The 21873-nt window shown below is 51.8% G+C and overlaps 1 protein-coding gene across 2 annotated transcripts; it reads left to right on the top strand.

Annotated features, from left to right (window-relative positions):
• Positions 1-11988: 11988 nt before the first annotated feature.
• Ptbp1 (polypyrimidine tract binding protein 1) lies at positions 11989-21702 on the top strand. 2 transcript variants are annotated; one of them, XM_051177446.1, is made up of 14 exons: positions 11989-12140; positions 13816-13846; positions 15987-16059; positions 16221-16540; positions 16622-16792; positions 16878-16988; positions 17063-17237; positions 17407-17484; positions 18120-18265; positions 19315-19348; positions 19745-19837; positions 19951-20167; positions 20310-20387; positions 20476-21702. In XM_051177446.1, exons 1-14 carry the CDS (start codon positions 12133-12135, stop codon positions 20606-20608), a joined length of 1668 nt encoding a protein of 555 aa, XP_051033403.1. In that variant the 5' UTR covers positions 11989-12132; the 3' UTR covers positions 20609-21702. The 2 variants fall into 2 exon arrangements, with proteins under 2 accessions (XP_051033403.1, XP_051033404.1); XM_051177447.1 differs by lacking the exon at positions 17407-17484.
• The last annotated feature ends 171 nt before the right edge of the window (positions 21703-21873 follow it).

Genomic DNA, 21873 nt, shown 5'->3' with positions numbered 1-21873 from the left:
CAGTGGGGCCTGGGGAGCGGTCAGGATGGAGTCCCACCTAGAAGACCACAGGCTGGGAACAGGGCTCAGCTGCAGAGCCAGGCACCCCCACTCCTAGGAACCCCAGTGAGGGGTTGACTGGGGGCGTGGCTTGGGCCTCAGCTCTGGTCTAACAGGTGGGAAACCCTTAGTTTATGATAATATAAAGAGGAGTGGAAGAAAATCACCCCGCGGTGTGAGTCTGAGGAAGTGGGAGGGACTTTGTCCCCGGAATGTCTGTACTCCTGCCCGGGCTGTAACGGTAGTCTCTCCCTTCACACCCCATCCCCCCAAGCTCCTTCCAAGTCCAGACAGAGAAAGGAATTCCTGCTGGAGCCTAATTTAAAACAAACAAATAAACAAAGTTCAGAGGGAAGGGAATGAGAGGAATGCGGGCGTGGCTCCTCCCTGCCGGAGCACTAGGGCCTCGGACCTGCAGGGGACAGAGGTCACCGTGACCCCAGCAACCCCACACCCCGGGCTCTGCAAGGAGCTGGAACCCCTGGGCCTGGCCTTCCAGGATTAGTCTGGTTTAATGGCTTTTCTGTTCAGCTGACTACAAATTGGGACCGACACACGCATGCACGCACACAAGCACACGAGGTAGGAATATCAAGTAACAGACTCGGGTTCCCAGGGAAACGTTTGTTTCTTAAGGGAGGGCGGCTGCTCCTGCAAGACAATTTGGGCTCTGGACCTGGGGTACTGGATAGTGTTTTCCTTCAGGGAAAGCTCTGCAGAGAAAAAGAGCCCAGAACTTTTCAGGTCGTTTGAAAAACAGTGAGTTGGTTTTGTTTGTTTTGTTTTTTTTTGTTTGTTTGTTTGTTTTTTGTTTTTTAATTTTGAGGTTTTTGTTTTTGCTTTTTTTTTTTTTAAGTGTATTTCTTTTTTAAGTGCAACCTGGGTGGCTCCATCTCAGTACTTGTAAAGTTAAGCCAGGAGGATTGCTGATATTGTAATGCCAGCTGGGCTATTCTCAAAACATTGTGGGTGGGTGCACACCAGTCACTCCAGAATTCAGGAGGTGGAGGCCAGAGGATCAGGAGTTCAAGACTATCCTGGGCTACTTGAGACCCCTTTACAAACCCTCTCTCCCAAATTAAATAAAATGTATCCCAAGATTGAGGGCTTGACTTGGTGGTGAGGCCCCTAGCATCAAACCCCTCAATACTGAAAATTAAAATATATTTTTTCCAGGGCTCTGATGAGGGCACTGACTGCTCTTCCAGAGGACCTAGGTTCATTCAGTTCCCAGCAATCACACAGTAGCTCACGATTGTCAATAACTCCAAGACCTAACAGTCTCACACAGACATACATGAAGGCAAAACACCAATGCACACTAAAAAAAAAAAAAAAAAAAAAAAAAAGCTGGGTGTGTTGGTGGCACACTCCTTTAATTCCAGCACTCGGGAGGCAGAGGCAAGTGGATCTCTGTGAGTTTGAGGCCAGCCTGGTCTACAGAGTGAGTTCCAGGACAACCTCCAAAGCAACAGAGAAACCCTGTCTCTAAAAACCAAAAATAATAATAATAAAGTTAAAATATATTTATATATTTTTCCTTGGTCCTTTCCTGATGTCTCTCTGGATACCACACAATTGTCTAGAAGCCACAAAACATTTTGGAGTCCCAGGTTTGCAGGTGATATGAAAGTTCCTATTTTTTTTTCCCAACAAGGAACTATTTTACCTGGATTTTAAAAAGAGTCTATGGGGCTGGAGAGATGGCTCTGGTGCTGTTTTCTGGCATGCAGGGATTCATGCAGTCAGGTCTCTGAATACATACTAAAAATACATCTTATAAAATAAATAAAGAAGAACCTACTGGGGGGGGGAGAACCTAATTGTTGGGCAGAGGAAAGCAGAGACAGGCAGATATCTGTGAGTTCAAGGTCAGCCTGGTCTGCAGAGGTAGTTCCAGGACCGATTCCAAAGCTGAGTGCTGGGATTAAAGGCGTTTGCCACCACTGCCCAGATCACCACTGATCTACCCCAGTGTGGATCTGTTCGGCCTATGCTGCTTTGAGAGTTACTTGAAGGACCCTGACAGTTCTAGAAAGGTGGCTTCTGGGAGCCCAGTATGTACCTTTTTTAATTTTTTAATCTTGTGGGGAGCATTTTCAGTCCCTTTAAGATATATGTGTATTGCCGGGTGGTGGTGGCCCACGCCTTTAATCCCAGCACTCAGGAGGCAGAGGCAGGCAGATCTCTGTGAGTTTGAGACCAGCCTGATCTACAGAGCTGGTCCCAGGACAGCCAGGGCTACAGAGAAGTTCTGTCTCAAAAATCTAAAAAGAAAAAAGGGAAGATATATATGTATGTATGTATGTATGTATGTATGTGTTGTGTGTGATTTTAAGTACATGTAAAACATATATGATTCATTGAGGCTTTATCCAACATTGTTGGTGTTATCTGTCCCTCATACTCCTCCCCAGCTGGAGGCCCCTTCCCATTATTTTGTTCCCACTTTTCCAGTTCCATGTCATCAGAATCCTGCCATCCTAAGACTCCCCCATCGTACCCTAACCCTACCCTGCTGATCATGGTCCCTTTTACACCTTCCCTCCTGGTTTCTGTAGTTACTACAGGCTACATACTCAAATCTGCATATTTGAATATTTGAGCCTACAATAAGGGACAACGCTGACTGTCTTTCTGGGTCTGGGTGACCTCACTCAATGTGGTCTTTTTGCTTTCCATCCATTTCCCTGCAAGTTTCATGATTTTGTATTTCTTTAAAGCTGAGCAGTATTCCAGAGCATATAGATACCACATTTCCATTATCCATTCATCAACTGAAAAACATTTAGGTTGTTTGAAGTGGGACTGCATCACGGCAGAGGACAAACACTCCAGCCATCAGGCAGAACTTACATGGGAAGAAAGTTTTATTGGGGAAGGAAATGGAGTGAGGGGAAAAGGAGAGAGAGGGGACAGAGAGACAGAGATCTGTCTGCCTCAGAGAGACGGAGGAAAAAGAGGGAGTGGCAGAATTTATCTCTGAAAAAGGGACCTTTGCACCTGCCTACACAGCCAGGGTATTGCCTGCCATGCTCGCAGGGGTGGGCACTCTTTACTAGGTCCCTAAGGGGCAGGTGTGCCTGGATTACAACAGTTCCTATTTCTTAGCCATTTGTGAATAAAGCAACCATAATGTTTGAGCAAGTGTCTGTGGAGTGGAATGTTGAGTCCTTTGGGCACATGCCCATATGGGAGATTTACTTTTAGCTTCTTGAGACTTCTCAAACTGACTTCTGTCATAGCTACACCAGTTTGCAAATCTACCGACAGTGAATGAGGGTTCCTTTTCCTCCCAAATCACCTCCAGCATATGCTGTCAGTTGTTTGCTGATCTTTGCCTCTGACTGGGGTCAGAGGTTGAAGGCGAGTCCCTATTGCTGAAGGCACTGCCCATTTAGGACAAAGGACTCCATAATTTGAACTGGATCTGCCCTGGAGGATTCATTCCTGCAGTGTAGCTTCTACAATTCTAGAAAATGCTATGGCAGTTGCTAGGTGCAGGGAGCAATTAAACAGTCTCACCTGGCTGAAACATGTACGAACCATGACAGTGACCAACATGGCATAATTTCCTTAAAGGTACAGTAAGTGGCGCTCACATGTCTATGGCAACCAACACCTGCCTAATTGGAGCTAAGGGCCACTGGACAGGAGGGGAAAGCAGGCCTGGTGCTGGAATCTCAGCCAGTTCCTGAGGCCAGTGAGGCCATGAGGCTGAGAATCACTGCCAGCACTTCACTGCCAGCATCATTCCTAACCACATTCTAAACCTTATCTGTACATCAGCACATCCATAGATGAGTGTGGCCGGCACCATCATTGAAGAGGACTCTCAGCACGCCGCATGGTGACACACACCTTTAATTCCAGCACTTAGGAGGCAGAGGCTGGCGGATCTCTGTGAGTTCGAGACCAGCCTGATCTACAGAGCGAGTTCCAGGACAGGCTTCAAAGCAATACAAAGAAACCCTGTCTCAAAGAAACAAACAAAACAAAATCTCATTACAGCAAATGGAGACCATCAAAGAAAATGACAACTGAACACAATGTAGAAGGGAATCCCAGTTCCAAGGGAGACATCTACATCCCAGCTCCTGCATATATGTCTAAGTAGACACAGCAGAAGGTGGCGTACAAAGATTGTAGAAGTCAGAATACTAGGAAGTCTACTGTGAAACAGTCTCTCCTAGAAATAGCTGCATAATGAGTCAGAAACAATGGCAATATCAATGGACATATTAACATAGAAACAGGAAGATTTCATGAGGCTCCCACCCCTAGACAAAGAATACAGGCAACTAATGAAGGCTGGAAGAAGGAGAATTCGCCTCTGAGTTTCCAATACAGTGATCAACTCTGAATCCACATAACACAAACAACGGTTACCACGGCCCATATTTTTCTTTTAAGAGAAGGAAAAAAAGGTGTATAGGGAGGTGAAGAGGATCTGGCAGGAACTGGGAGATGGGACAATCATGATCAAAATATATTGTAGGAAAAAATATTAATAAAAAAAATACAAATCCAATCCAGCCTTAGCTACAGGGTGAGATCAGGCCCAGATGGGTCATCTGGTGAGGTGTCGCCACCACTGAGGCTGATGACCAGAGATAGTCCAACTGCCTGTGGGCTGTCCTCTACTGCCTGCACACACACATGCCAAATAAGTAAACAAACAAACACAGTTATAATGTCTTCTGACAGAGAAAAAGTAAAAAACTGGCTGCCAGCTAAACCTGTTGTGCCAGCATTCTGGAGATGGAGGGAGCAGGGTTAAGGGTTCAAGGTCATAGTGAGTTTGAGGCTAGCCCGGGCTACATGACACCCTGTCCAAAAAAAGTTAAAAAATTAAAGAAAGAAAAAAGAAAGAATCAACTCTTCACAATGGTGTAATTTTTCTTCTGCATATGAGGATGCTCGCCAAACAGTCCTGATTGGCTGCAGGAGGGTTATCCCCTGGGCTGACTGTAATGGTGCCCATCACTAGGCATAATGCACTAAAGCCACCTGAGCCACTGCTGGGACCAAGATCAAGTGTTGGCTGCCCACTATGAATTATTGATGCTGCAAAGATCGCCCCACACAGAGATCCCCATCTCCAGTTTCCTGCATTACCCTTGATAAAACCCTGGGGAGGGGGTGACCAGGGTTGGGACAGGGCTGCCTGCTGGCTCTTTGGTTCTAGAGCCCCATGGGACCCACCTATACCTTTCAGGAATAATGGCATTCCAAATCCCTGACACACGGGAACCAAACTCCAGGGCTCAATGCCAGGGAACAGTTCAGCTTTGCCTGTCTTAGATTCAGAGATAGGGTCTTCCTATGCAGGCCATGCTGACCTGGAAATGTAACCAGTCCTTCCTTTCCCAGTGCTGGGATGACAGACATCATCACACCCCAGCTGCTGCCACTGTAGTTTTGGTCTTTGTTGTTGTTTTGGTTTTTGTTTGCTTTTGGTTTTTCAAGACAAGGTTTCTCTGTATGGCTCTGGCTGTCCTGAAATTCACTTTGTACACCAGGCTGGCCTGGAACTCTCAGAGATCTGCCTGGTTTTGCTGGGATTAAAAGTGTGCACCGCCACCCAGCACTGATACTGTAGTTTTAAGTGCTCTGTCATGCAGGGTCTCCCACTGGTGTTGTGGACACAGGGTCAGACCATTTTCCAGAATTTATTTTTTTGAGACAGGGCCTCTCTATGTAGCCCTGATATTCCTTGTCCAATTGTGAACCATTCATATCTCCAGAAATCTGCCGTCAGCCCAGGGGATAGGTCACCTTTGGAGGAGAAGTCTTCCTTGTACTGTTGGGATTGCTGGACTGCGCACTTTGCTTTGTCTGTTTCCTCTCAGTTCTGGTGCCAGAACTTTTATTTTCTTTACATTAAGATGTCACACCTGGCAGTCGTGGCACACACCATTAATCTCACTCTGGGAGGCAGAGGCAGGTGGAGCTCTGTGAGTTCGAGGCCAGCCTGGTTTACAGAGTGAGTTCCAGGACAGCCAGGGCTACATAGAGAAACTCTGTCTGGGATTTAAAAAAAAAAAAAAAGTTGTCTTAGGCTAGGACTGGGGATGGGCTCATCGGATAAAGAGCTCACAAGCATCCATGAAGCCCTGAGGTCCATTCCCCAGTACCTTATAACCTGCTCTGGTGGTGCATGCCTGTCACTCCAGTGCAGCCTGGAGTATTGGGGACACCATCTCAAAATATAAATAAAACCATATCTTTCACACCTGCTGATTGTAAAAACTAAGGTCCCAAAGCCACAGAGGCCCCCATGGGTATGAACCCCAAAAACTCACCCTGGAACTATCACCTGGAGGCCTCTCCAGGTCCCTTAATGTTCCCTACCTATGACCCTGCAACCAGGATGCAAGGAAGTGGCAGCTGGACCATTTCCAGCCTGGCTCAGGTTCACTGTCTTATCTAGACATGTCTCTTTTAATAAATTTTGCAAGGCCTCAGAGGCAAGCCTGCAGATGGGGCCATTGCTACCCTGTCTCCATGGCTGCATGGAGGCCCAGGCATGCATGGCTCTGCTCCTGGATGCTCAACAGCTTGCCTTGTGGTGATCTGAACAGCCTGAGAAGCCCAGAAAACTAAACTGTGGCCCAATAGTGGAGACTCCCGTGACTATCACCTGTTTGTCATGGCACATGTCCTCGTCATCCTTATCTCAAAAGAAATAAGTGGCAGTAGAGCACACCTTTATTCCCTGCCCTTAGTGGTAGAGGCAGGAGGATCTCTGTGAGTTCAGGCCAAGCTGGTCTACACAGTGAGTTCCGGCACAGCCAGGGATAGGTAGAGATATACCGTCTCAAAAAAACAAACAACAGAAATCTAAAAGTCTTTATTTTCAGTGGGGCTGGGTTGTTGTTCTGTGTGTGATGTGTAAGTGTGGGTGACATGTCATGGTGCTCACATGGCAGGCAGAGCTGAGTGAGTTTCCTCCTTCCACCTTCACCTGGATCCCAGAGATCAGACTTGGGTCATCAAGCTTGTACTGAAGTAATTTTGCCTGCTCAGCCATCTGGATGGTTGTAAATAATTTTCAAGACAGAGTTTCTCTGTATTGCTTTTGAGCCTGTCCTGGAACTCTGTAGACCAGGCTAGTCTTGAACTCAGAGATCTGCCTGCCTTAGCCTCCTGAGTGCTGGGATTAAAGGCGTGTGCCTCCACCGCCCAGCTCTCTCTCTGCTTTTTCAAGACAGGGTTTCTCTGTGTGAGAGCCTGGCTGTCCTGGAACTCACTTTGTAGACTAGGCTGGCCTCGAACTCACAGAAATCCAACTGCATCTGCCTCCTCAGTGCAACAGAGGCCTGAGAGAGAGTTGAGAGACCAGTGTTGGGACAGCCATCAAGTATAGAGAACATTCATCTCTGCTAAGGAAGCAGTTGCCTTGTACAGTCCCCCACCCCTGCGCCAGCGCCAGCAGCTGTGAACCCACTTCCTCTCTCTGGACGCCTCTGTCTGGACCTCTGTCTGAACCTCTCTTACTCGGCACTATGTCCTCTAGATCCCTCCGTGTTGTGGTGTGAGAGCCTTGTTCCTGCTTGTCACTGTGACTGTGTGACACTGTGTGTCTGCCATCTATCCTCATGGCTCTGTTGATTCCTGAACACACATGCCCAGTTACCTAGGGGACCACATTGGGGAGCCTGCTTGTCTCCCCACAGACAGCCACCACAGCCACTTCAGATGCTGCCTGCCAGGGATGGCCAAGGTGCCAGAGGATCAGAGGCACATTTCCAGATATCTCAGGTGAAGCAGACCAATTTCTCCTGCTTGGATGGATGGCAGTGGCTCTACACTCTGGGAGATGTTATCTTGGATCTTAAGGGAGGGGCAGGGTTGGATGGCCTTTCCTGTTGGGCTGAGGGTGGGGTGGAAAGTGGCTGATCTAAATCAGAGGTGGGGGCAGGGGTGGGTGACACAAGGGTGGAGAATTCTAAACACGGGTTTCTTCAAGGTCATGGACAGGAAAGGACTATCTGCTGCCACTGGTAGACAGTAGGGGCTGGCTGAGGTGCAGAGGAGGCCTAGAAGTTCTGAGAAATTCCTCCCTGTTTCCTGAATCTTCTTTTTCAAAAATTTCTTTTTCTTTAATCCCAGCACTTGGGAGACAGAGGCAGGCAGAGCTCTGTGAGTTGGAGGCCAGCCTGGTCTACAGAGAGAGTTCCAGGACAGCCAGAGGTATTACATAGAAAAACCCTGTTTTGAAAACAAAAAACCAAATTATGTTTAAAAAGAAAAGAAAGACTTATAATTCACACACCAGAGACCAGGTGTGGTAGCCTAGGCTAGTCACATCAGGTTCCTGAGAGGTTGAGACACGAGGTCTTAGTCTTTAGGGTTCTTACCTAGAAACCCCTAGTGACAGGCAGGGGGTGTGGTTCAGGGGTGGGGCTCTTGGCCAGCAGGTTTGAAGCCTTGGGCTCCATCCCCAGCTAGGCAAACAAACAGAAAATAAGAAATAACATAACATTTTCCTTTGGTGGCAACATTGGCCTGTGTCCCTTTAATAGAGTATGCTGAGACTCCTTTCCTGTTCCCTTGTGTTGTTATGACAGTTTCACTGGGCACTGGCTCTGAGGGCCCCTCGCCCTGGCCTCCATCTCCTCCTGCAAGGGAGTATCACTTTCCCTGGTAACAAGCAGGCTAGTGTGCCTCTCAGACAAAGGCCAGGTGAGCTGTCTCTCCTCACCTCAATCATTCATGAAGACAACAGCTGTCAAGGCTGGGGTGGGCGTTGGGCAAGCATGGGACAGAGTCAGGTTTGCCATGTGGGATCAATAATACAGCAGCCTGGGGCATCTTCCCTAACAGGTGTTCTGCACAGGGACAGAGACATTGTAAAATGGGCACCCACTAAGCCATGGTTCCCCCAAAAGCCAGCCTGACCTGAGGAGGACAGCTAAAGCTCTGACAACCTGGGGTGAAGGTTCCCCAAACCAGGTTTTTTGCAGGGAAGAAAGGCCACTCACAATCTTTGGCAGTTCAGAGATGGCTTGTAGTGACCAGAGGTGGCCTCCATAAAGATATCCGTGTGTCCTGATCCCCAGAGCCCATGAATATGGCCTGGGGCTGAGGATATGAATCAGTAGTGAACATAGGTCTGGTGGGGTAGGTGTGGGGTGGGTTCGGGAAGGCTGAGTTCCATTCTCAGAACACAGACTTTTCCTAAATGCAATTCAGGGTCCTGAGACAGTCTGAAATTATCCAGGTGGGACTTAGTAAGGACAGACTTAGGAGGAAGCAATGTGAGGACAGACATACACAATGAGGAGACTACTTCATTGTAAGCCCCAGGACACTTGGAGATCCAGAGTCTGGGAGAGGCAGGAAAGACATTTCCTGTGCAGAAGTACCAGGTTTCTGGGCTCACACCTATGATGTTAGAAGCAGTGCAGTGTGGGGGACGGCAATACAAAGCTATTAATCAATTTTTAAAAATGCTTTGACAGCATTAGAAATCTAGGGCCTCACTAGGCTAATGTCCTACTGTTGAGCCATACCCCCAGCCCCTCACTGGGGGATTCTAGGCAAGGGACTCCACCTCTGAGCCACATCTACCATCTTTATTGAGTTGCCTGACCTGGCCTTGAACTCACTATGGCTGGATGTACTACCATTCCATAGGAACCTGAAACAGGAGCTTAAGATCAGCCTGAGATATATGAAACTCTAGCACAACCTGGGTCATATTTGAGATCTCTCAAACAATCCGAGCTGGGCAAGGTGGTGCTTGCTTCTAATTCCAGTATTTGGGAGGCAGATTCAAGCAGATCTCTGAGTTTCCAGGCTATCCTGGTCTAGAGTGAGCTCTACGACATCCAGGGCTACAACAGAGAAATCCTGTCTCAGAAATAACAAAACCAAAAACCAAAACAAAACATAAAACCAGCAAACAATTCTGTATGACATGTTGGTCTTGAACTTGCAATCTTCCTGCTCTGTCTTTCCAGGGTCCCTCACTTTATTCCTAGTTTGATAAGGGGTCTTGCTGAGCACTGGATAAGGCATCACTGGCTGATGGCTCTGTTCCCCTCTGCTCTATGAGCCCACTACTTGGGCCGATGCTAGCTCTCCCTCAACTCTCTTGACCTCTGGGGAAGACTTGTACTGGATGTCTTTCACACAATGGTTCCGCTAAAACCTGCTTTCTCCTGGTTTTGTGGCTAGCTCTGTATCTAAGGCTGTGTATCTGCAGTGTTAGAGTGGGCACTGTTTTTGTAAATGCTGGTACCAAGGCCTTGAGGAAAGATTTAAGAGAGGAAGTCAGCTGGGTTTGGTCAGCCTGCCCCAGGGAACTGCTGTGTGAAAGCCCTGAGGCTGGTCTTTAAATAGGGAGGTTAGAGTTTTGGAGGCCTGACTAGAAACCAGACAGGAAAGTGAACAAGGCCATTTCAAGAGTTCTGAGACAGTGTGGGGCAGTGGTAGTGCATGCTTTTAAAAACAACACTCAGGAGGCAGAGGCAGGCAGATCTCTGTAATTTCGAGATCAGCTGGGTCTACAAGAGCTAGTTCCAAGACAGGCTCCAAAGCCACAGAAAAAAAACCCTGTCTCAAAAAACAAAAAAGAGTTCTGAGAGGGTCCCGAAGTGGATTTCAACACAACACTCTGCCAGTGTAGACCTGTGCTTGGAGACCAGCCGACTCCACCCATGCCCCTCCACTCACAGGCAGCCACCCATGCAGTTTGGCTTCTGAGGGTGGGGCCCATGCTTGGCACCAGCCATCCAGAGAACAAAGACTGGCAGCCCTGATGGTCCAGCCAGGACCTGATGGGAGACCCAGAGGGCTCAAATCCTCTCCCTGGTCGTGAGGTTTCTTATAAATCCGCGGAACGGTCCTGATTAGTGATTCTGGGCCTTCAAACTAGCTGCCCGAGCTGGCTGGGGGCCTGAAAGACCTCTCCCTGCAGGGCCTCCGTGGAAATCGGCAGCCGCCCCTAATCCAGGCTGGAATCCTTTGGCACCAGGCCCACGTTGGGGCTCCAAGGCTGTTGGGCCCGGGGCCAGGTCTGCAAGAAACCAGCATAGCTGCCAGGCCTTCCTCCCTCCCGCTTAGCGTCCAGGACCACAGAAAAGGGAGGCTGGGTGCAAGGCAGAGGAGAAACTTTTCCCCATTTCCTGGGCGTTTTTAGCAGATAACCAAGCCAACAGGAATGCAAATAATTTGCGTCTTTGGGAACCACATCAAAGTACGCCCTGGGTCTGTTTGCAGCCTGCACTAGGCACTAGCCTGCTTTGGAAAACCGGTCTCAGCTCCCAGCCCACCCCAGGACTGGAATGCAGAATCTTGGCTCCTGGGGTATCCGTTTTGAGTGTTCTCCCGAGGTGAAGGCACAAGGAGGTTCTGTTCCTTCAGTGGGTTGAGCTAGCTCCAGAGCCTAATCGTGGGGCACGCAACTGAACAATTTGTGGCCTCAGTTTCCCCAACAACAGGCAGAGCCAGCCACACTACCGTAGGTCAAAGCACGTGGCCCCCACCTCCATGCTCTCTAATCAAGGAGAAACTGGCTTAAAGGCGAAGTTTTGGTCACGTGACCATAAGCAAGATAGGGCGATAATGGGCTTCCTGCCCGGATCCAATATGGGATCTTTGCCCTCACGTTGAAGGCCAACGGCTTCTATTGCCCGCTTGCAACATGGCAGCAACCTCCGGTGAGCATGCTTCTCTGCATTTCACCCGCCACGTACCCACTCTCAAGATGGCTTCCTACAGGCTGGACGAAGGCTCACTTATTGGTTCAGACGCTATCACGTGCTTGTACTCATTCACGCCCTCCCCCTCCCCCACAGGTCGTTTCCGTCTTCCGCCTAGACTGACGGACGCTTCTACCAATAGCTGTCTGGAGTTTGTCTGGGTTTCGGCCTTGGAGTAAAATCCTGACCAATGGGAGACGTTGGCGGGGGCAGGCTGTGTTCGCCCCGCCCACACGCCGCGGCGGGAGCCAATGAGTATCGCGCGCGGGGGACGTGTGCGGGCGTCTCCGCCATCTTGTGAGTCTATAACTCAGAGCCGTTGGGTCGGCTCCTGCTATTCCTGCGCCTCCGCTCCGTCCCCCGCGGGTCTGCTCTGTGTGCCATGGACGGGTGAGTAGTGCCGCCCCCCTCGCCCGCCGCTCTCAGCGCTGCGTCCCAGGCATCGCTGCCGCTCACGGGGTACTTCCCTCCCCGGCAACTCCTCCAACCGCTGCGGCGCGCGTGCTTGGCCTCCGTCCGCGTGGCGCGCCAGGAACCCCCGGGCGTCTGAGGCCAGGGGGATCCCGGCTGGTTTAGGGTGGCCGCACCCATATCTAGTCTCCCCTTAACCCGCTCGCCCAGCGTACTTCCGGTGCTCGCGCTTCATCCGGAGCAACCCGGCGCCCCCTCCCCGCCCTCCGCGTGCACGCGCTTCCCCGGTGAGTCGCGTTCACGCGAAGCCGGGCGGCCGCCGTGGCCCTTCCCGCTTCCGGTCCTCCAAACGGTGCCGGCTCCGCGTGCCCGAGGAATGTTCCTTCGCGCTCCCCGTACGGCGCCTCCTGCGCGTGCGTAGTATTGGCGCGCGCTCCGTAGCGCGTGCGTGCGTGGACCTCTCCTGAGGGCGCGCGCCCTCCCCGCCTTCGGGGGGAGTTGTCGGGAGGAAGCCTCCGAACCCCAGACCGAGGGGCGATGGGTCAGAATCGGGTTCGGATCGGTCGCCCGCGTGCGCGCCGGCCTGGCATCCGGGCCCCCTGCACGCTTCCGGGAGGTGCCACTCCACTCGGCAACTTTTTGTTTGTAGTCTTGGGTTTGTTTTGGAGACAGGGTCTCCATGTAGCTCCGGCTTACCTCAGACTCTAAAGATCCGCCTGCCTCTCTGCCTCTTGAGTGCTGGGGCGAAACTTGGAGTTCTTGGAGACAGGCTGACCTTGAATTCCTGATGCTTCCACCTTAGCCTTCGTAGTGCTTGTAGTGAGTCACCACACTTATAGCAGCTTTCCCTCTTTCATTTAAGGATCTGCCCTGTAAAATACTTTGGCTTAGCCCCGAGCCTTGTACCTGTTGCAGTCTTGTTGCTTCAGCCTTCTGAGGTGACAAGACAAGAGCCTACAGATGCAGACTTTTAGCAACCTTATAAGATTCTCTGAGCCGGGCCTGGTAGTTAGTGTGCGTTCGGCAATCCTGGCTGAAACAGGCAGATAGATGGCTGTGAGTTCCAGGACAGCCAGAATTTTGTAGAGCCTGTCCCAGAAAGAATTTTGGAAGACAGCGGCTCTTCAAAGGTCGTTGTCACACACAACCAGCCACCACTTCCCTAGGAAGTACTTACTCGTGGAGTCACCTGGGAAACTGGCCAGCCATGGCAGGTTTGCTGCTGCCTGTTAAGCAGGCTAGGTGCAGCAGGTGAGGCAGAGTGCAGTCACGAGGGGCTGGGGTTGATCAGTAACCCAGGGTGTATCTGGCAGCTCTCTTGGTTTGTAAATGGTAACAAGGCCACTTTGCAATCAGCAGCCTGGTCCTGGAGGTCCCCACCCCCACTCAGGAAGTACTGTCCTTGGCTACTGCTTCCCAGGGTCCCAGCATTGTAAGATGTGCAGGAGTTTAGTAGGCGCAGATCACTGAAAGGCTTTGTAGACCTCTTAATATGTTCAAAGGCAGGACCAGGGTCCTGTGGAAGGAGGGAGGGGCTCCCAGGACAATGATGGCCCCCTTTCAAGTTGAGACACAGTGGGTGGCTCACGTCTCTTCCCCGGACAAGAGGGCTTTCCAGGCTCCACAGTGTTGACATCTCTCCTTCTCTCCACAGCATCGTCCCAGACATAGCAGTCGGTACAAAGGTAGGTGTCTCTTGCTGGCCATTACATACAGCCAGTCCTGCTGTATTGTAGTTAAAGCTAGATTGTGCCTGTACGGGGTGGCCTGCCCCTAGTCCAGTCTACAAAGACACGGAGGCCTGGGCCCTTTTCTGGGTCTGGTGGATCCAGCTCTGCTGGCCTCTTTCTGGCTCATTTTGTCTTGACCTGCCCTCCAGCCTTCAATTAAGTAGTGGGCTTGTGCCTTTGGGCACATACTTGATCTTGCCCATGGGGATGTGGTTTGGAAGACTGGTGTCTTAGGTGAAGACCACAGACTTGTAGAGTGAACCTTTGCTGACCAGTCGGGTCTCAACCCTAGACCCCAGTGGCTTCTCCCTCAGCTTCCTAAGTTGCTGGGGAGACAGTAGCATACCTATAGATCCACTAGCACTTGTACTTGTGTGGGGCCTGGAGGTAGAAGGGCTTCAGGTATCCAAGCATTGAATGGCAGCTGTGTGTGTCAGGGATTGGTCTTGATCTGTTGGGTGGGCTATTATTAAGACTTGCCTGTTAAGTTGTAGTGGGTGGCAGTTTCCTCTCCTCAAAAGGGCCTTCTCAGCCACTGCCAGCTGATTTTCTACCAAGCTGCTGTCTGGACTAGTTTCATTCTTTCCCGAGTGGATGCTGTCTCCACCTGCCTGCTGATCTTCCCTCAGATAAACCTGTGTGCTCAGTGACAGGGAGGGGAGCCCCATTTAGGTCCAGGCCTGCAGCTGACGGGGTATGTCTAGGTGAAGGTGCTGTTGAGCTTGATTGCCTCATGGCTATGATTTGTCTGTACACTGTACATTATCAGCTCCAGCTAGCCACGGGCCACACTGGGCAAGTCAGGAGGAGCAGGGAGCTCTGGGTGGAGGACTGAACAGATTGACTATAATAACCATGGCAAACCTTCAGGAAGGCTAGGCTGACCAGTGCCCAGTGGCTTGTCTCTGCTCTGGTGTCTCTTGTCTTTGTCTGCCTAGCAGCTTGGGGCTGTTGGCCCAGGTGGCTGGACTTTATTCGTCTGACAGTCATGGGCTCCTGAGCCTCTGTGGGGAGGGAGACTGTTAGGGCTGCCAGGAACAGAGCTGCAGGAAGTACTGCTCCTCCTGCCCAGCCCAGACGGAAGCCACCCCCCACTAGGGTCAGCCTGTGGGACCTCTTGGGAGATTGGCTGCCAACAGGAAGTAACTTCCTGCAGCTCACATGTGGACATGAGGTTCTGGGCTTTGCATGTCAGGGTCTTGTCTCCCAGGCTGGGTGGGTCCAAGTCCACTGCAGCCCTTGTTCCTGAGACATTAGTGAGCCACAGTTTATGATGAAAGCATCAGGTGATTACGGGTAGTGAGGGAGAGAGATGAGGATGGCAGGTGCTGGCCTCTGGTCTCTAGACCTGTCTGCTCACAGGGATGTCATGGGCCTTCCATTATCAGGATCAGTTCAGGTGTTGGGGGATGAAGGCCCTTGATAATGTTGTCTTGGGTGTGCAGGGGTAGGGTCTCTCCTAGGAAGATAGTTAGACTGATCCTTGTTGAATGAAGATGAAACAAGACCTGGAAAAGGTGGTGGTCTTGAATCCCTGGGTGATCAGTATCAGGGTCTGGCTGGCTAGGTGTAGATAGCCAGGGAGCTCTGCCCATGAAACCTTTCCTGATGCTCATTCTAGGTCTTAGGTTGTCTCTTGTCCTGAACAGAGGTCTCCCATGGTTCCCAGGGGTGGCTCAGCCAAACTAATGAGCAAACAAATTGCTCTGACAAGGAGGGGTACCCAATGTGTAGTCAGCTTGGGGTTCTCCAGTGAGTGGCTTCTACAGGGTGGTGCCACTTGTTGGGTACTGCCACAGCCCCTCATCCTGGAGTGTGGCCAGGATAGCAGGGCTGGGTTTTGTGTCTCTAGAAGTTGCCAGCAGCCTCTGCCAGGAGGGTACCGTGAGGCTGGCAGCTGCATATTCTGGGCAGACGACCCACCAGGCAGGGCCCTTCCACATGGCTGCTGGCACAGGGCCCCAGTGACCAGTGAGCACTGAGACTGCGGCAGGCTGGGGCACTGTGCATCCCTGAGGCTGCTGCTGCTGTGTGGTGGGGAGGGGGGAGGAAAGGAGGGATCAGCCTGGAGCTGAGGGTTCATTCTCTCTCACAGCGGGGATCCGACGAGCTCTTCTCCACGTGTGTCAGCAACGGCCCCTTCATCATGAGCAGCTCGGCTTCAGCAGGTAAGAACACCTAGGCAGCATTTGGCCTTTCTCAGGCAAGGCGTGCCTATTTCCTAGGGAATCCTGGCTTGGGGAGCTAGGGATGGGGAGGGAGAGCAGGATCTGGCCAGAGGCAAGAAAGGGGCTTGCAGCCTCCCAAATGCACCCCATCCCTTTTTCAGCCAATGGAAATGATAGCAAGAAGTTTAAAGGTGACAATAGGAGCACGGGAGTCCCTTCCAGAGTGATCCATGTCCGCAAGCTGCCCAGTGATGTCACTGAGGGCGAGGTCATCTCTCTGGGACTGCCTTTTGGGAAGGTCACCAACCTCCTTATGCTGAAGGGGAAGAACCAGGCCTTCATTGAAATGAACACAGAGGAGGCTGCCAACACCATGGTTAACTATTATACGTCGGTGGCACCGGTGCTGCGTGGACAGCCCATCTACATCCAGTTCTCCAATCACAAGGAGCTCAAAACTGACAGCTCACCCAACCAGGCAGTGCGTTCTCAGGGCAGGTGGGTGGGTGGCCTGGGTCCCTGTGTCAGCTCTGGGTTGCAGCTCATGGTGATTCCTCCACAGCGTGCCCAGGCAGCCCTGCAGGCTGTAAACTCTGTGCAGTCTGGAAACCTGGCCTTGGCAGCCTCTGCTGCCGCCGTGGATGCTGGGATGGCAATGGCAGGCCAGAGCCCAGTGCTCAGGATCATTGTAGAAAACCTCTTCTACCCAGTGACCCTGGATGTTTTGCACCAGGTAGGTGGATGCAACCACAGGTGAAGGCACCATGTGGTTGGGTCCCCATCTGCCCACAGCTGGAGCTCACACATCTCTCTTGCAGATTTTCTCTAAGTTTGGCACAGTCCTGAAGATCATCACATTCACCAAGAATAATCAGTTCCAGGCCCTGCTGCAGTATGCTGACCCTGTGAGCGCCCAACATGCCAAGCTGGTGAGTAGGAATTCTGGGGGTGGGTAATCCTATCTGTCCCCGGCCAACACTCAACTTCGTCTCTCTCCCCATAGTCACTGGATGGCCAGAATATCTACAATGCCTGCTGCACATTGCGCATCGACTTCTCCAAGCTCACTAGTCTCAATGTCAAATACAACAATGACAAGAGCAGAGATTACACTCGGCCTGACTTGCCCTCTGGGGACAGCCAGCCTTCGCTGGACCAGACCATGGCTGCAGCCTTTGGTAAGATTCTGTACTGAGATGCACCAAGTCAGCAGGGTGGGACAGGCCACCTAGCTCTGTCAAGCTCCCTGGTACCCTGGTACTGCACAGCCCAGCCCCTCAGCAGTCCTGCCCGTGTCTGGCCCAGCCTTGAGGTGAGGTGCAGTGATTAGTGTCTGTTTGTTTCTAGGTGCGCCCGGCATAATGTCAGCCTCTCCGTATGCAGGAGCCGGGTTCCCTCCCACCTTTGCCATCCCTCAGGCCGCAGGTATTCATGCTCATCCTGACCCCTGGCGCCTGCATGCCCACACAACCCCAGAGCTGCCCAGAGACCAGGAGGCCTCTGACCTCCGAGTGTGAGGTCCCGGGCCCCCCTTCTGGGGAGAGGGGAAGGGGCCTCTGGCAGCATCCACAGGCAGCTAGGGCAGGGTAGTCTAAGGCAGGGCTGGGCCAGGTACGCTGTGTTGGCATTAGCAACAAGCCACTAATCATTCAGTCTTTGGTCTGGTTCCCTTCAAGCACCTTGGGCGAGGACGAGAACGCAGTGTCCCTAGTAGATTGAATTTAATGGCCTGGTAAGCAAGTGGCCTCCAGGGCTGAGGAGCATGGGCCTCGGCCTCCCGCGTGCCGCCCGAGCCTGCATGGAGGAATGGGCGCCGCATGCGTGCACAGCCGGGCGTGTCTGTGGCAGGCCCTGCTTGCAGAGGGCTCGTGTCAGAGCTTTTGTGCTGTTGGGCGCATGCAGTCTGAACACAACTGGACTGGCCATGGTGTCAGCCAATGTGTGTGGCCTTTGGGCAGGCCAGAGCCAGGCGACATCTTATGGCTGTGTGCAAGAAGAGGGTGCCTGCCCCCTCTTGGCACAGCCATCTAGGCTCATGTCCATACTACCTTCCCTTGCAGGTCTCTCTGTTCCTAACGTCCACGGAGCGCTGGCCCCCCTGGCCATACCTTCGGCTGCTGCGGCTGCTGCAGCTGGCCGCATTGCCATTCCAGGCTTGGCAGGTGCCGGAAATTCTGTCCTTCTAGTCAGCAACCTGAACCCTGAGGTATGTGGGTGTTGGTTTGCTCGTCCTGTACCTGGAGGAGTGGTAGGGTGCGGGTTGACCATAGGTCCTGGTGAGCACACTGGACGGCAGGCAGCGGCTATGGGTATCCCAGGCGTCGTGGGCACAGGTGTGCTGCCCCTCTATCTGCTGCTGTTGGCCTCCACTCCTTCCCAGCTGTTCTGAGGTTTTCTGTTTTTCTCTCAGCTCCATTCACACCCCGGCCCTCAGGCCCTCGGTGCTCAGAGCCGGGGTGTTTTCCTTGCTGCACAAGGCAGTCTGAGTTAAAATTTGGGGCATGGCAAGGAGGCCTGGGAGTGACTGCTGGAAGGAAGCTGGCTCAGGCTAGTGCCTGGCAGCTTATGTCTGGCTGGAGCTCTATAGAGCGAGCCCAGGTGGCCCTTGAGGCTCAGGGTTGCTTTTCCAGGACTGACTATGCATGGCAGTGCCTCAGGCTGCTCCCTTTGGCTCCTGTGGCTCTCCGGGCCACCCCTGCTCCAGCCAATTCACTCCTGAGCGCCAGGCCTGCCTCCTGGGAACTAACAGGCTACACTCCTTGCCTCAGTCTTCAGTGTCAGCAGCAGTGCTGGCCCATGGCCCTCCAGCCTGTGTGCAGTGCTTTTCCTCACATGCGTGAATGTGTACGTGTGTATGTGTACGTGTGTTTGTGTGTGTGCGCGTGCGTGTGTGCAGAACTGCCTTGTTTTCCTACGTATTTACTGACCTGTGTTTTGCTACTTTTTTCTTTCCTCCCCTCCCCTCCCAATTTTTTTTTCTTGCCTGATCCGGAATTTCTTTGCCAACTGACTGCACGGTTCTTCTGCTTCCTGTTGTTGCTTGAAACAAACAAAACATAAATCAATAAAAACAAACTCCCCTCTCAAACCCGCTCTCCGGAAACCAACCTGCCCTTGAATATTAACATCCTGACAACTTCATCATCATGAACCTGCTCGCCTGCGGGGACTGTCTTCCTCGTGGACGATTGGCACTCGCCCCCTTGACCTCTCCCTCTCCCTGTCCCCTGCTGCCTTCCTCTGCTGTCTCTAAAGAGAGTCACACCCCAAAGCCTCTTTATTCTCTTCGGTATGTTATTCTCACTTTTATTACCTTGGTTTCATTTATTTGGATATTTTACACCCTGCGATGTACTATTGAGTTTGTGTTTGGCCTTCTGCCTCGGTCCGTGGTTTGCTTCCGGTTTGCGGATTGTATTGAGTAGACACGCATGGTTACCACCCTGCATGCTTCCAGAGCTAAGCGTGTCAGTAGCATGTGAACGTGGCTGTTCTGACAGCTGTCTGGAGTCTGAGACTGCCTAGCACAGTGCCCGTTAGCAGGCCTTGGGCTGTGAAACAGAGGCTCCCGGTGCCCACTAAAGAAACCTGGCCCACTGGGAGTTTGGGTATAAAGGGTGGGCAGTGGGTGGTTGGGAGAGGTTAAGAGGCTAGGTATCTCAGACTTGCTCCCTGCGTTTCAAAGGAGTCTATGGTGATGTGCAGCGGGTGAAGATTCTGTTCAACAAGAAGGAAAATGCACTTGTCCAGATGGCGGATGGCAGCCAGGCCCAGTTGGGTAAGAATCATTGGAAGTTAAAAGGTTACAGGGCCTTTAGCTACCTAGGTAGAGGTGGGAGCAGGAGAGATTGGGCCTGCTGCTCATGTGTTGTTTCCCCGTCCTTTGACCAGCCATGAGCCACCTGAATGGGCACAAGCTACATGGGAAGTCAGTGCGCATCACACTGTCAAAGCATCAGAGTGTGCAGCTGCCTCGTGAGGGACAGGAGGACCAAGGCCTGACCAAGGACTATGGTAGCTCACCACTGCATCGCTTCAAGAAGCCGGGCTCCAAGAACTTCCAGAACATCTTCCCACCCTCAGCTACTCTCCACCTTTCCAATATCCCGTGAGTTGGCCAGAGGGTAGCTTAGCTTGTCCTGTGTACAAGCCCTAAAAACTCGTAGTAGTCTTTGTTTGCCTATGTTTCCTATCCCCAAGGCCCCCAGATGACTGTAGGTCCCAACCAGATTCCTCCTGTTTCCGTATAGGCCCTCTGTGTCAGAGGATGATCTCAAGAGCCTCTTTTCCAGCAACGGTGGTGTGGTCAAAGGCTTCAAGTTCTTCCAGTGAGTACAGCCCTGTCCTCTGCCTCAGCCCCAGCCCCAGCCTCAGCCCCAGCCAGTCCCTCTAACCACTCCATACCTACTCCTGCAGGAAGGACCGGAAGATGGCACTGATCCAGATGGGATCTGTGGAGGAGGCTGTGCAGGCGCTGATTGAACTGCACAACCATGACCTGGGCGAGAACCACCACCTGCGTGTGTCCTTCTCTAAGTCCACCATCTAGGTGCCTGTGGGCCTGCGACAGCTTCCACCATTCCAGAAAAGCCACTTTAAAAAGCAGCTGAAGTGACCTTACAGACCAGAGATTTTATTTTTTTAAAGAGAGATCAGTTTACCTGTTTTTAAAAAAATTAAATCTAGTCCACCTTGCCATGGCCAGAAATGGTTACAGAGGCCCAGTCAGGCCAGGCACCATGCCTTGAGGGGCTCAGGTATAAGGCCACAGCGGTGCCCCGAACACAGCCGCTTTCTTGTGCCTTACAAAACCAGCCCACCTTGTGGCTGCTCACCCAGCCTCTTTGGCCACCAGTCTGTCTAGACCTGCAGGTGAGCCAGATGGCCTACAGCACAGGCTCCCTATGCTGTGCAGGAGCTGGGGCCACTGCCCCCACCCTTATAATCAAGTGACATGATTTCTCCCATGTCCCTGGCCAGCCTGGGGGGCCCAGGTCCAGGCCATCCTCAGCTGCCATGCCTCATGTGACCTTTGTATTCTATTCTGTGTGGTCGCAGATACCCGTGCCTAGCAATATTTCCACTTGACCAAATACCTGAATCTTTCCCATTTATATGCAAGAGATATAGTTTTAAGTAACTTTTTATAGCAATGATACAATGGTATGTGTGTACTCTAAGCTTCTATGTCCCTGTGCTTGTCCTCTCCTTTCCCGGTGACCAACTTGTAGGTGGGACCCAGGCCAGTGCTGCCTCTGTCTGGAGAAAAACAGCTCTGAGACCAGTGGGTTCTTACCTTCAAATTTTGGACCAAAGTTTTGTTTTCTGCCCGCCTCTGACTAGGCCCAGGTGAGGGGCAACCTCTAGGCCTTAATGCCCCTACCAAATGCCCATATCATGCCTAGCCTGTCTGGGAGGGGTTCCCTGGACCTTGCTTCTGTGAAGGAGTGGCAAGAGTGTAAATATTTATGATTTTTATACCTGTGTGGGCCTGAGGCGGTGCAGCAGTTTTTTATGGTGACAGATGTATATTTTGGTAACAACTACAGGCTCAGTATTGTCCCAGGGCCTGCCCTGGCCACATTCCACCCAGTCCCAGATGGTGTGCTGGGGGAGTTTCCATTAAAGCAGTTTGCTAATCTGTGCCTTCCCTGAGCCCTTTACTCTGAGCTGTAGAGGTATCGGCCGGGCTGGGCCTGGACTCAATAAACAAACGCCTGTGTCTTGCATGTCTGCCTGTCTTTGAGGACTGGAGGGCTTGGGGTCTTGGATTTGGGGCAGATAGCATCCTGAGCTAATTATAATTACATGGAA

Source organism: Phodopus roborovskii, unplaced genomic scaffold (assembly GCF_943737965.1).
Source record: "Phodopus roborovskii unplaced genomic scaffold, PHOROB, whole genome shotgun sequence".
Taxonomy (NCBI): domain Eukaryota; kingdom Metazoa; phylum Chordata; class Mammalia; order Rodentia; family Cricetidae; genus Phodopus; species Phodopus roborovskii.
The sequence above is the reverse complement of the archived record's forward strand: the minus strand, read 5'-3'. Positions and strand labels throughout refer to the sequence as shown.